General features: G+C 40.9%; 1 protein-coding gene across 1 annotated transcript in view; it reads right to left on the reverse strand.

Moving 5' to 3' along the window:
- The window catches only part of rc3h1b (ring finger and CCCH-type domains 1b), an 85,333-nt gene extending 72,107 nt beyond the window's left edge, over positions 1-13,226 (reverse strand). Inside the window, exon 1 of the mRNA XM_084326774.1 lies at positions 12,841-13,226. Within this exon, the coding sequence (XP_084182900.1) occupies positions 12,841-13,071 (231 nt within the window). The 5' untranslated portion in view covers positions 13,072-13,226. The remainder of the gene's footprint in view (positions 1-12,840) is intronic.
- Positions 13,227-15,396: the final 2,170 nt, after the last annotated feature.

The raw sequence follows: 15,396 nt of genomic DNA on the forward strand, positions 1-15,396 counted from the left end.
GGAGCTGCAGCTGGACCCTATACTGTAGCGTCCAGCTACGGCCAGGATTCTCCGGCGCTGCAGCTGGACCCTATTGACTATATTCAGCGTGCCCTCAGCTCGAATACGCATCGACTCAGTGTTATAAGACATTGATATATCAGGAGCTATCTGAACTACCGTAATTCCTCTAATAGTAACCGGTATTCAATTAAAAACCGGGTCTCTATTAATGACCGGGTGCGCTGTTGAGCTAAGCAATTATAAGCCGGCCTCCTAATACAAGCCGGGTATATTTTGTTATTGTTGTTATATGCTGGCCTGGCTGTGCAGTAAATACCATATAATGGTATGGTGTTAATGTTTACCAAGAGAGTAAGCCTACCTCAGAATTGTATAAAACAAAGTTATTATTATTATACCAGTATTGGGATTGCACTATTTTACTTTATTTTACTTTTTTTTACCACCTGTAATTGCACTGTTTACTACCGTATTTCATACAGTACTTGGTTTCAATAAATGAACCCAGTACATTTTACTGGGTTCAAACTGACACAAAATGTTGATTTATTCATTATGATCAGTTTGAAAATTAGAAATATAGGCCTCTCTCTTATACATGCCTCCTCCTAATACAAGCCTGGTATGCGCTACAGTTGAAACAAATACAAGCCGGGTTACTATTAGAGGAATTACGGTATTTAGTTTAATGGGACGTTTCGTTTTGAACAGTAAGCTAACGCGAGCTATCATGCACTACTAGACTTGCTGTAGCATTTGTTGATATCAGTAGCTAGCCGGCTGGCAGGCTCACCGAGGTCCCAGTGTCCCACTAGAGACTAGTGTTTACAACAGCCACGGGTGCTGGAGGAGGAGCAGCAGACGCCGCAGCTCTCTCCGTGTGTCTGAGTTCAGTAAAGTTCAGTTCGGCTCACTATAGGAGGTCGAACGCGTCGAAAATATGAAGCAATACTAACTTTACTTTTCTTCATAGCTAAATCAGACAGTCAGCCAGTCTATCAGAGTGAGTGCTCAGTCGATAGTTCCCGCTGATCATACCTGCTGACTGCTCACTGCTCAGCTCGCGTGAGTGACGTCATCGCGGCATCACACGCCTTGGATAATTTAGGAATGAAATGAGAATGCAAGGCTTGAAAGCACTACTCGCAAGCCCGCCCACAGATAATATTTACCAATCGCAACGGCCAATTAAAGGGGCTATTCGCGATAATCTCGTCGCAGTGTACAGCCCTGCTAAACCACACGCTATCAGTCGTACCACAGTACTGGCAAAAGGAGAGGAGCCTACAGGATTGGGATGAACGCCCTTCATCCCAATCCACCCACACCGGATTTATTTTAACCAAAAAATGTATTATATATTATCGGAGCTATCAATAATGTTATCGGGTTTAACAGGATGACGTCATAATTGCTGATATCGGCCCGATAATTATCGTGCATCCCTAGTCTATACTAGAGTTGTTCCGATACTAGGGATGGGTACCGAATTCGGTACTTTTGAGGTACCGAACCGAAACACGTCGGTACTACCGAGTATCGAATCAAGTGAGATACCGAAGAAAAAAGAAAGAAAAAATTACTTACTTTTTTCTTTTCATGTCAACGTTCACACGCACAATATATGCTTACCTAGGATTTGACTTGATTCAACAACAAAGCAGTCGGAGCAATGACGAGCCGAAAACGGTCGAAATTGTAGTTATTTGAAGTTTGGATTTTTTCTTTTTTTACGACTGAGGTAGGTAAATAAGATTTCTTGAGACAAAAGTACCGAAAAAAGGTACCGTTGGGTACCGGTATCGATTCACAGGTACCGGTTCAAATGTGAAAGGTACCCATCCCTATCCGATACCGATACCAGTATCGGAAATGCCGCCGATACTGCCTAAAATGCTGGTATCGGCGAGTACCCTCTAATTCTGCGCTCCGATACCATATGACGTAATTTATCAACAACACTGCGGTCTGCCGAGTGAGCATTATAAAACAAACGCGTTTTAACCGACCGTGAATTAAAGTGTCAATGCCATTTGTCATTTTAACAGCAGATACTTTCTTAAAATGCCATCGTCCCAACAGAGCGCTGTTGACGGGGAGCTCTGATGGGTTCGCTTGGTGGCGTTATTAGTAGGGCTGGGCGATATGGAAAAAAATCATATCGCGATAACGATATGATAATTTTATTTTATTTCTCGATATCGATAATTATCGAATTGTTATAAGTATACATTTTTTTTTTATTTTTATTTTTTTTAACAACAGATGTATGTTTATTTTGCAGCAATTCTTTGTCATTGCCACCATCTTTAGTGTTACATCCCCTCACACTCCAGTTCTCAGGCTGCAGCTGGTTTAAAAGCTAAAGTAAACCGGCTTCTCTGCTGGCTGTGGCTCCAGGGGAGTTGAACAGTTCTGGCTCTGCTAGTTTATTTTCGATCTTTTGGCGCTTTGTTGGTGGACAAACCACCGAACATGTGCACCCTGACTCGTGACTGGAGTCTAGCTCTGCTAGCACACATAGCATACTGTGTGCAGACGGTTTCAAACTGTATTTTAAATTAGAAGAAGAGAAAAATAAATCTCAATTTGGTCAGTATTGTCATTTGGACAAGCAAAGCCATTACTTTAAGTTGCAGGCAAGAAAGACAAGTCTGTCCACTGTCTGTGGTTTTAAAACTGCCCTGTTGCAGGTCAAAAAAAAAAAAAAAAAAAAAACGATTTTTTTTTAATTCCGATATTCGATATCGATTATTAAAATATATCGCGATATTTATCGTTATCGTTATATAGCCCAGCCCTAGTCAGTCTATTTATGAATCGTTTTCAAATAAACGCTAGATGGTCGATAGTATATGTGTGCGCACGCACGCTCGTGTGCCGATAATCGCTGCTATTATTTCCTCATGGCTTTTACAGTGAAACAGCCATATCACATATAGTGGAAACACTTATATCTCTATGAAAACGAGTCTGATTATCCTAACACTGATAACATAGATTCCTTACCTGACATCAGATGGTATCCAAATGGTATATTCCAATTCCTGATCACCATTCGAAAAAATCGATAAGTATATTGATCCAACGTGTGTACAGTATAACCCATGCTCGCCGCGGCTCAGAGGCTCTAGAATGAACTTTTATTTGGAATATATTAATGACTGTATATACGCAAAAGTAGCCTAGTTTTAAGTTAAAATATTATAAATGCCTTGAGGATGTCATTCTTTATATAGGCCTATCAATTGTTTTTAAGATCAATAAACTCTGACCGGAATTTATCCCATTTGTCCGGTAGATTGAAATCTACCGGAGACTCAGACCTGCAAAAAAAAGTTCTAACGGAAACCCTGGTGCCAACAACTTTTCCGTGGGTGAACTCATTGATAGTTTTCAATTACTGATACTAATACTAATCTATACAATCACCTGTTGAATAAATACCATTACTTTATAGTTATTACTAAAAAACAGTACCGTACTTTTTGCACTATAAGCCGCAGCAGCTAAATTGAATGATGTGCACTGTACATATATAAGCCGCACTGGACTATAAGCCGCAGGTGTTTTAATGTTTAATTACCATATGTAATTAGCATTGGGACACAATACTGTCTGACAAATAACAAGAATTAACTCATTTACAAGTTGTATTAAGTTTAGCAAATAAGGGAACAGATAAATAACATTTCAATGCAGTCAAAAAAGCTATATTTAGATTTTAACATTTTCGGGTTTGGTCACGTCGAGTCACATAAGCCGCACCGTTATATAAGCCGGAGGGTCGAAAAAAGGGGGAAAAAGCTGCGGCTTATAGTGCGAAAAGTACGGTATATATAAAACAGTAGCTGTATAAAAAAAATTAAAACTGGTATTATTTATATAATTTTTTAAATTTTTTATGTATGCACTGGTATCGGATCAGTATCGGTATCGGCCGATACCCAAAGCTTAGGTATCGGAATCGGATCGGGAAGGAAAAAATGGTATCGGAACATTCTCTAGTCTATACAATCTTTCTTGAACTCTAACAAGCTAACTGCCTGTCAAAGGAGGTCGGACTCTTGATAACTGTGACAAAACCGAAAGTGAAACTAACACAAATAGGATATAAACATTGTGAGAAATGCAAAGAAAATAGCAAAAGGGTACTTTGCAAAGCAGGGCTCTACGCTAACCTTTTTCACTAGGGGCACAGGTGCCCCTAAATGAAAAAATTTAGGAGCACCCAAAAATATTTAGGAGCACAGTGAAAATATGTCAAGTAACAGTTTATTTTTTTTTTCAAAAATAAATGTATATTTGTACTGTGCGTGCAATAGCACATACCACCAAAGTCACTGGCCCACTGTGTGCGTGTGTGTGTATCATCTGCGTGTGCAAACGGGAATGGGACAGACATTTGAACAATTAATTAAGTGATTAATGCCTACTATGGCAAAGTTGTAGCCAACAACTAGGCCTAATAAGAAAGGCAGTGATATTGAACAAAAAGGAGACACTGGCTTTACAACCAGGGCCATCAGTAGAGGGGGGAGCTAGTGTTGCTCTTTTAGAAAAATAATCCTTTCAGGGTTGCCTATTGAAATACTGTACACCTCCAGTACAGTAGTTTGCGTGTCAGGTAGACCATTGATTGACAGTCGATTATGCCAATTACGACATCACACCGTTGCACTCTGGTTGTCCGGCGCTGCAGCTGGACCCTATTGCCACACCGCTTGCACTCTGGCCGTCCGGCGCTACAGCTGGACCCATTGCCCACCTCTGCGGTTGATAACGCTAGCCAAGTTAGCTGTACACACATACACAGTGGGCCAGTTGTAGGGGTGTAACAATGCATCGCAATGCATCGATCCTACTTTGCAATATTTACAAAACATGACATTGTTTTCGAACTCTAGCCATGGGGAAATGTTTAGCCAATTCACGTTAAATTTGTATGTCTTCCCTCCGGCTCCAGTGGGTGTAGCTTCGCTAGCTACAGTGGCTACATTGGGTGCTACAGTGGGTGTAGCCTCGCTAGCTTGGCCAACTTCGCTAGCATGCTGGCTAGCGTCAGTATCTTGGTTAACGTTAACCATCACCTCTGTAACATGAGCTGCCTCGCCTGACTTCTCATTCTCCGGTATCTTTCGCGCAAAATAAAAATGAATGGGCTTCGACATGGCTGTATTATTGTTTGACTCAGACAGTGACGCAGCCGCTGATCATTACTTTCGGTTTCCAGTCGCGTGACCACAGGAAACTACTGTGATTGGAACGTTTATGCGGCTGTGAACTGTGGGACTTGTAGTTTTTTAACGATTCTCGCAGCGGAGGAAAAAAAAAGGACGAATGAGAGGCTGTACTCTGCACTCGCTGGCCCCACTCGCACGCCGTGCGAGTACTTGATTTTGCATGTTCGCATGCACATATTTTTAGGGGCATATGCGAGCAATATGGTCGCACTGTAGAGCCCTGCAAAGGTTATATGAGGTAGGAACTAGGAAATGTATTCAACAACATAAAACTGTCTATTTGTGCGGAAATGTGAATATAATCAAAAGATTGTTGGGTACCTTTAACTCAATCAGCGCCATACATTCCCGTTTTATACCATGGTGAATATGAGTATAGTTTTAGAGTAATCCTGTCTAATCCCAGAAAACAACGCTATGCAGCAATACGTGCCTTTCACTAAAAACGTGCCATTTTTCCGCCTGTATACGCTACTGTTTCGAAATCAACTCTATATTATCTGTATTATGTTTAATCATGAATGCATGGAAGGGTGGGGGTAGTTGTTTTATGCTTTGATCATCACCAACGGAATACGTTACACAGTACATAACACACATACCCTCCGATCGCAATGAAGGAATTATTAGATCGACGCAAGATTGATACCATATAGCCCTTACCTTGACTAGGATGTACCCCAAAAAGAATATTCCAATTATCTGATCGCCATTCCAAGTATTGATCTCGATCGTGTCCATAAGATAATCCACCAAAGAACATGAATCGGGAGTGTTTGATTCATGAATCCATGCGTTATAAGCGCTCGTCATGCCCGACTAGGAAAAATCCACCCGGACCTATTTAATCGACGCACACCCGCAAATACAGAGTTTCAAAGGATGTGCAATACAGGCCGCAACCCACCAGGCGGCGGTATTGGACTTTTGCGATCTCAGACCCATTCCCAATGATAACACCAGCTTTCCTGGATGGATAATGAATGGAAATATAGAATAAAAGAAATAACGATGCAAACCCGACTTTTCTCGGGTTTGGCGCTCAAGCTTCGGCGGGTTAACCCGACTTATCTCGGGCTTGGCCTCCATTGAATTAATACAAAAGTATTTTGCGCTACTTTTCTAACTAAGTTTATAGCTAACTAGAATCATAAAACTTGTAACTTTTGGCCTTAACACATTGGACGCCAACAACGTGATCATTCGTTATTGCCCGCCATGCGTTGAATGCCAACAATGTGATAATTCATTGTTGGGATCAATATTGAATTTTTTCGCCATGGCATTCATAATTCATCCAGCCTCCCTGCGGGACTGCAGCTGCACCCCGTCTGATATTGCAACGCCTCAATACCGCCGCCTGGTGGATGATCGGGCGAGTTACACTCCAAGCCAAACCGGAAGTGGCGCATCAAGGAAATTCCTCCGGCAGTAATATCTTGTAATGTGGATCAAGAGACACAATCGAGTGCATGGGATCGCTTTCGAAACGCAATAATCTATATGATTTCAGCGTTTATTGCATCATACAAACGGGAAATGGATCTAGCAGATCGACGTCAAATAACTGGAATATTTTTCCTCCATTCTCATCGGCAAACGGTAAGAGGAATCTAACGTTATTTTCAGCCTTTTTTTTAAATCTTTTCCCCCCTCCTTTTTTTCCGATTTTTCTCCCATCCCACTGTTAGTTGTTATGCCAATTCCCAACCCCCTTCCTGGTTGTTGCGCACCCCCCCCTACTGTTGGTCCGGGAGGCCGGAGACTGTCACAAGTCACATGCTTTCCTCCGACACATGTGCAGCCAGCCGGCAGCCAGCCTGGCAGCGCAGATTCTCACCGGGAGAGTGTAACGTGTGGAAGGTCACAATACCTTTCTCCAGATCCTACCCTCGCTGTGCAGGCCCCGCGACCGAACTGTAGGGGTCGCTGTCCACAACGCCCAGGACCCACCCACGGCTTCCCTCCCCCTAACTCAGCCAAACGAGTTAGTATCAGTATATAGCGATCAGCCCAAGCCAAGGCAACGCTGACTCTCCGGGAGTCGAGACCGCAGCCTCTTGCATTGGTGACGAGCACAATCTCCGCTACGCCACCTGACCGCCACGTTATTTTCAGCTTGATTGTCCATTTCTTTGTTTGCAATCCATCTGATCAATGTATCAACCCATACTAAATAAAGCCGTTAGACGATCAAGGAATTATAAACGACCCCCGCCCCTTTCCTTCACGCATGATGAAGCATAATGTATACCGATCATTAGGGCTGTCTTAAATACTTCGAAGCTTCGTTCGATGGCACAAGCTTCGAACATATAAAAAAAAAATTGTGCCTCCAAAATCTTGCGCCTCCATTCCAATGAAACGAAAGTAAGCGGCGCCTTTCCGCCTCCATTCCAATGAAACGAAAGTAAGCGGTGCCTTTCCGCCTCCATTCCAATTAAACGAAAGTAAGCAGTGCCTCGACTCCACCTCTCTACAACAAGCATGTGGAGATTATCTGTGTTGAAAACAACAAGGACATGTGCAGCAGACATGTCGACGAAGAAGTCATCAGACGTGTGGTTACACTTTAAAATATGCAAAGACAATGCCCAAAAAGCCAAGTGCCAGCTATGCCAGAAGAAAATGGCATATCACAACTCTACAACAACTTTGTCAAATCACCTAAAAAACGTAAGTATCGTTGTACACGACGGCGACGCCACACAAAACATTAATAAGGCTATACCTGCTATGACTAATGTCACGTGTTACCAAGGCATAACAAAAATATTGTTTGGTTCCTGTTGGTCGTCAGTTAAGGCCATGAGTAGGTAGGGAATTTATTTTTATTTTATTTTTATTTGATCTCTTCCCACGGCGACTATGGATAGGGAATTTCTTTATTTAATTAAAATGTTCACGACAACATGGATGCATGTAATTAATTGTAATCATCTGCTTTTGTAGGTGCATTCATGCATTGTCTGATATAATTATAAATTAAATATAATATAATTGTTTGCTTGATAGACGAAGGTTGCAACATAATTATGTAATGTCATGTTGTTGGCTGTGAGAGCAGCCCCACTGCTGAAAACAAACGCACTTAAATGTTAAATAAAAGGACCACAGTAATGAGGCAGGAGGAACATCTTTTTTTGCACTATAATGGTAAAATTGTTATTAAAAAATTTGCCCCTAAAAAATATTCTGTGCCCCTAAATTTCTCATTTAGGGGCAAGTGTGCCCCTAGTGAAAAAGCTTAGCGTACAGCCCTGCTATTGTCCGTGTGTGTCACATTGAAGATGATGTCACGGCGCCCCAGCTGCGTGTACCTGTTCCGCAACAGTAAGTTACTTCCGGGGTAGGCCTGATTGGCCCCGACAGGCACGTGACGCGGCAAACTCAGGACGCGCAACGAGGCTGCTGAGAGCTGTCGCGCGGAAATAGGCTGTCTATTGCCATTCTCTAACACAAACTCTAACCTTAACCAGCTCCTTAACAGCGCCTAAACTTAACCGTTCTAACCTTAACCAACTCCGAAACAATGCCTAACCTTAACCTTAACCATGCCTAACCTTAACCATAGAAAGAATATTGCCATTCTCTAACACAAACTCTAACCTTAACCAGCTCCTTAACAGCGCCTAAACTTAACCGTTCTAACCTTAACCAACTCCGAAACAATGCCTAACCTTAACCTTAACCTTAACCATGCCTAACCTTAACCGGCGAAAGAATACACGTAAAAAAAAAAATCACGTTAAAAAAAAAAAATCATGGGATTTGAACTCACGTCAACAACGAACCGCAGGACCACGGACCGCTGCTATGCCAGGTGAGCTAAAGCGCCGAATGAGAGTCATAGCGGATTTGGACGGTTACGTAATTCCACAAGCTCTGCAGAGCGTGCCGCGCGGCAGAGAAAGTTGCGCGTCACGTGCCTGTCGGGGCCAATCAGGCCTACCCCGGAAGTAACTTACTGTTGCGGATAAGCTATACTCGCCCCAGCTACACTGACAGGGGGGGGGGGGGGGGGTACCGTCTTTATATCTATCTATGGTCGAGTAGGTACCATGCAGAATGTGGAAAAGCGGAATAAGAGAATACTTCATAATGTTTCATGCAATTAAAAAGTAAATGTATACAGGTGCAGCTCAATAAATTAGAATATCGTGGAAGTCTATATATTTAGCTGTATTGATGCAGTCATTTGTGCAAAAGGAGCCCCAACCAAGTACTGAGTGAACATACATGAACATGCTTTTCAGAGGGCCGACATTTCTATATACAAAAGACAAATAAAATACATCTATTTTTTATTGGTGATACAGAATTTTGGGCTTTCATGAGCTACAAGACATAATCATCAAAATTAAAACAAATAAAGGCTTGAAATATTTCACTTTGTGTGTAATGAATCTATAATCTACGAGTTTCGCTTTTTGAATTGAATGACTGAAATTAAATAACTTTTCCACAATATTCTAATTTATCGAGCTGCACCTGTATATGATGATGCACACACACCTTTACAGTGTTTTGTTTACCAGTAGGATGTTAGAACATTTGCTGATAATAAAAATCATAAGGCTGCACGATTTTGGGAAATAATCTAATTGCGATTATTCTGACAGATATTGCGATTGCGATTTGCGATGCGATTATAACATATTTAAAAAAGATTTTACAAGAAGAATGTTGCTGCTTTCTGTAGTCGGGTCCCAACTGCAAAATTACTGTATTACCCTGTATTATACACTTTTACTATCATGTAGACTATTCTGCTTTGTGTTTACATGTGATGTATTGTATACATGCACATTTATTATGTTCTTGTGTGATGTATTGCACATTTTATTGCTGTGTGATGTATTGCAAATGTTATTGCTGTCATCTTGGCCAGGTCTACCTTGCAAAGGAGATCTTGTATCTCAATGGGACTTCCTGGTTTTTTTAATTGCAGGCTTGGCGATTTGATAATTGCATCATTCCAAATCGCGATTTCGATAAAAAAACGATTAATCGTGCAGCCCTAGTCTAAGCTATCAAGTCTCCCGTGATTTTATATTACTATATATTTAAAGTATAGGCGGATCATTCCTCGGTTACATGATTATAATTTTCTCACAGTAGTGTGTGTGCATTTTGGCTAAAGTGGATAGAAAACAGTACTGTGCAAAAGTCTTAGGCACCCAACAGTTTTTATATAAATCGTCTTAGATGTTAATAAATTTGTTTCTGTATTAGTGTGTCAGTAGACTACTCTTTTAGATTTTTAGAAACGTTTATTATTTTTGAAAGCATCTTCATGGTGTAATGCAGACATATGTTGCAGGGACTATTTTAATCATCATGTTGGCGCGACTGTATGCTTCAAAGTAAGGCTGGGCGATATATCGAGTATACTTGATGTATCGTGGCTTGTTCTACATGAGATGTAGTAAATTACTATATCGTGAACATCGAGTATAATATACTATAATAATAATATAAATATTATAAAATAATTAAGTCTGCTATGAGCCATTATCTCTTTGTGTGTGATTATTATTGTCTCAAAGTAGTGTGTATGTATACATATTAGGGGTGTAACGGTACACAAAAACCACGGTACAGTACGTACCTCGGTTTTGAAGTCACGGTTCAGTACGGGTTTTCGGTACAGTGGGGAAAAGTTTGGCTTTCCATGTTCCACTCAGGGGTTATGTAGTGTAGTAACTAATTGTACTTGTAGGGCTGTCAACGAATATTCTATATTGAAATTAATAATAGACTTGTAAAAATGATATTAGATTGTGAAAAAAACAGCCCCCGGTGGGCGGTCGTTAGTGGTTAGCATACCATTGTATTCGTTCGGTACACAGCCGTTCGGTACGGTACACACTGAAACGGTTCAGATACGTGTACCTTTACACTCATAAAGTGTGTGTGTTTTATAGCTAAAGTGGATAGAAAACACAGTACTGTGCAAAAGTCTTAGGCACCCAAGAGTTTTTATATAAATTATCTTACAGTAGATTATTTTATAAAAAAAATTATAATAATAAATAAAAATAAAATAGTATTAGTGTGTCAGTAGACTTTCATTATTTTTTAAAGCATCTTCATGGTTTAATGCAAACATATGTTGCATGGTTTAATGCAAATCATCATATTGGCGTGACTGTATGCATCAAAGGGTTAAATCAAGGATTTTTAAGTGCTTTAGAGGAAATGTCAAAATATTACGCTATATATCATGTATCATGATATAGCCAAAAAATATCACGATATCCTTTAGAGGCCATATCGCCTAGCCCTACTTCAAAGGGTTAAATCAAGCATTTTTAAGTGCTTTAGAGGAAATGTCAAAATATCGTGATGTACATAGTGTATCGTGACATAGCCAAAAAATATTGTGATATCATTTAGAGGCCATATTTTTTACTTAAAAATAATAATAATAAATAACAAACCCTCAGCTGAACCAACTTCACAGCTGTAGCAATAGCAGACACATAGCTGGCTCCCACACATCCAGTCATTAGTTATCGAATACATCACCATAAACTCCAATGCCTGCCTGCATCAGGCAACTTTGCCAACAAAGCCAAAAAGTCCATTGCATGTGCGTGCCTCTGCCCCACCCTCGTGGGCAGTGCCCTCTCACTGAAAGACAACCATATTGATTGAACCACAACTGACAGTGGTGCCAGTGTGCCAACAGCCCAACACAGAGTCGACTAATATAATTCAATGAAGACACTCCCTACTGATTTGTGACTCATCAGGGACCAAATCGTGGCATAACACTGACATGTTCACAAGCATGCTCACCGGTTACTATATCATATAGTCTAGTCTAAGCTGACACTGTTGAACACATAGCGTAAAAGAAAAACAATTCCATATAAGACAACTTGACAGATGGAGCCTAAATACGACATCAGGGGAAATGGCCAAATGGACATTATTATAAATAAAACCCCAACACATAGCCTAAGCAATAATTACAGTAAAGTTAATCTACTTCAGATCAAAGAATTACTAACAATAAACCCATTATATTCAGCCTTACACACAAAAGACTTATCCATAAGCGGGCATCCATTTCCACAAGCTAGCATCAACAGTTTAACGTCTTGCCGGGTACATGCATATTAGGGCTGGACAATTAACCGAGTTTCAATTTCAATTATGATTTTGACTTCCCAAGATCATGAAAACAAGATAATCAAGATAAAACTATTATTGTGCAGAATGCAGTGTTGCTCTAATTTGGACTTGTGTTGTAAATGCAGCGCTCCCTTCCTTCACAGCAGGAGCCACAGCGCATTTCTCAAGTTATTTTCAAACATCTTTGGCAATGGTAACCTTTAGAAAATAACAGAAAGGCAGCCTGTGGTCGTGAAGAAAGGTAAAAACAAATTCAGTCGTCATCATATGATGTTCTCAAATGAATGAGTAATCGTGTTTAATAATCTTGATTTCAATATCAATCAAAATAGTCATTATTTTGATTATTGTTTTTGCCATAATCGATCGGCCCTAATGCATATGTGCCCATCACTGTGATGGGTGTCACCAGTCATCTGTCACACACAACTCCCATTCCCAGCTCTCTCACCTGTCCCCCCACTAGCTGCAGTAGGGCAGTGTTGACAGGCAACTGCTCGATGTCTGTACTGATGGCCGTCTGGTCAAAGGGGCAGGCCTTGCGGTGCAGCTTGTTCAGGCACATCTTGCATACAGTGTGCCCGCAGCCCAAACTGATGGGCCGCCGAACCGTCTCCTCAAAGGTCTGCGTGCAGATTGGGCACAGCAGGAACTCCGTCCATTGTGGGGCTTGCACTGGCATGGTTGAATGGTGATGGGACTAATGTGTCAGGTTATGTGGGGGATGTGTGTGTATAAATGTGAGTGTGTGACTTTACAGAGAAAAAATATAATAATATATAATGGAAGATTCCACTGGAATCGAGAATTTTTTCTTCCGAACTCAATCGTTCTCAAATGTCCTCCTCACACATTGTGGATGTTGGATCACATCACATGACGAATCCTACAAAAAAGAATAAGAAGTGGATTCAAATTAGGTGATTCTCGTCAAAAATGAACATGTAATCTACTCATTTGCATTGAAAACACACACTTGGTCTAACTTTACATTGCAGCAATATTGGACAACATTTCCACTTCAATATTCTCAAACTGACCCAATATTCCAATGTATATTACAATGTGCTAACAACACGGCTAGCGTTAAATAAACACCGAAACATAATGGCTGTCTGAATATGCAACCCTTGAAGGATGAGTTGCTGCCTACCGGTATAGATTCAAAATGGCTTTGACTATTCGCCGGAATAAATGGCAGGCAGTTCGGTTGATACACGTATGGCCTTCTTTAATAGTCACAATAAGGTTAAACACAGCACACAAAGAGTGATTATAAAATGAACGTAGATTCGTAGAGTCGGTGATACAAGACGACCGTGTGTAAGATCAAAACAACTCATCCGTGGCCTAGTGAGCCGGGCTTGTTGCCGCTGCGCTCACAGACAAAGGGGCTTGTTGGGGAAGCTAACAGCTCGCTAGCCACCGCTAGCTCTGTATTATAGGTAATGTTACGATGGGTCGTGGATGTTGAAACTGAAAACACTCTTGAGGCCACATCCAACTGTAAGATGAACTGTCAATGCATCTATTTCCCCATTACGTTATAGTTACTTCCTCATAAACAACACACCTTTATAACCTGATACGAGACACAGCCAACCCAGCCGGGGAGCTAACAGCGTTAGCGTGTTAGCTCAATAATTCTTGTCTACAGTTCCCCGCACCGAGCGACGCTAATGGGTGGCTAACGTTAGCTTAAGGAAAAATAACCAAGCTAACCAAGTTAGCCGATGTCATATACATATTATGATTCCAAGACGGGTAACAGCTACAGTAACCCTAGCGTTACTTGGTTGGGGGTGAAACTGAAAAGCGTAACGTTTAGCCATTTGACTAGTTACAGATTATGTAACGCTAATATTAGCTAGTAGCCAAGCAAGGTAACTGGCTTCTCGATCCGACCATTCCTGATATTATTCAATTGTTCTGACAGTTAAGACGTATATAACAGCACTTGTGTGCATCGTACAGTGAAATAAACCCAATAATGACATTTTCCACAGTTAATGTTAGCTAAGTTAGTCAACTAACGTTATAACGTTGCTCGTCCCCGGTTAGTGCCACTATGTTAGCTTCTTAGCTAGCTTACGCGTTAGCAATATGCTGCGTCGTTAATGTGAATAAAGCGAATTTATGCAACTGGTTTTTCGACCGCATTCGTTTGCTTAATTTTAGTCATGTTATTCTTGTTAATTTTTACTTACTCATTCCAAAACACTTGGAAGATTTTCATCTTTCTTTAGGAAAATGATGTGCTATTTTCTCGGTCGCCATGTCGACTGTGCAGCTTGGCTGCTGCCGAGGTTTGGGGAGGGAGGGTGTCAACTCTACACGGACTCGCTGCTAGCCGGTTACAGCTAGCTGTGTGTGACGTGCGTGTGAGTGTGTGCGTGTGCGTGTGTTCGTCTGTCTGTGTGTGTCAAGGGCACCCCCTATTGACCAGAGACTGCATGCGCAGCACAGGCACACACAGTCAGTCAGTGGGCACATCTGGAGAGAAAATCAACATTGTCCCAATCAGTGGGTGGGTGGGTTTGGGGGTGCCGGGGTGGGGTAGATTATACAAAAAAGGGAAAAAAAAGGGTGAATGAATAATTCTGACTTTGTAATTGTACAAACTTGCTTCACCAATAAAAACTTTTGTTAAAAAAAAAAAAAAAAAAATTGTCCCAATCTCACCATTAATCCAATCCAATCCAACTTTATTTATATATGTAAACAAATCTTTAATTAAAAACGGTGTTGGTTAGTCCTTGGATTAGGAGACATGTCAATCAATTTGGGAACATAATAATAGTCTCCGACTCCAATCCTATGTTTTACATGTTGGTTGGTGGGCCTGCCCTTTTGTTTATTTTATTATGCTGTGATGTTGTGTTGTGATTGATTGATTGATTGATTGAAAAGTTTATTAACAGATTGCAGAATGGGTACAGTACAGTACAGCTCAATACATACAATTGTTAAGGGGATGCAGACCAGAGAAAGACTTTCGTCTTGTTTA

Source organism: Notolepis coatsorum (assembly GCF_963971535.1).
Source record: "Notolepis coatsorum genome assembly, chromosome: 13".
NCBI lineage: Eukaryota > Metazoa > Chordata > Actinopteri > Aulopiformes > Paralepididae > Notolepis > Notolepis coatsorum.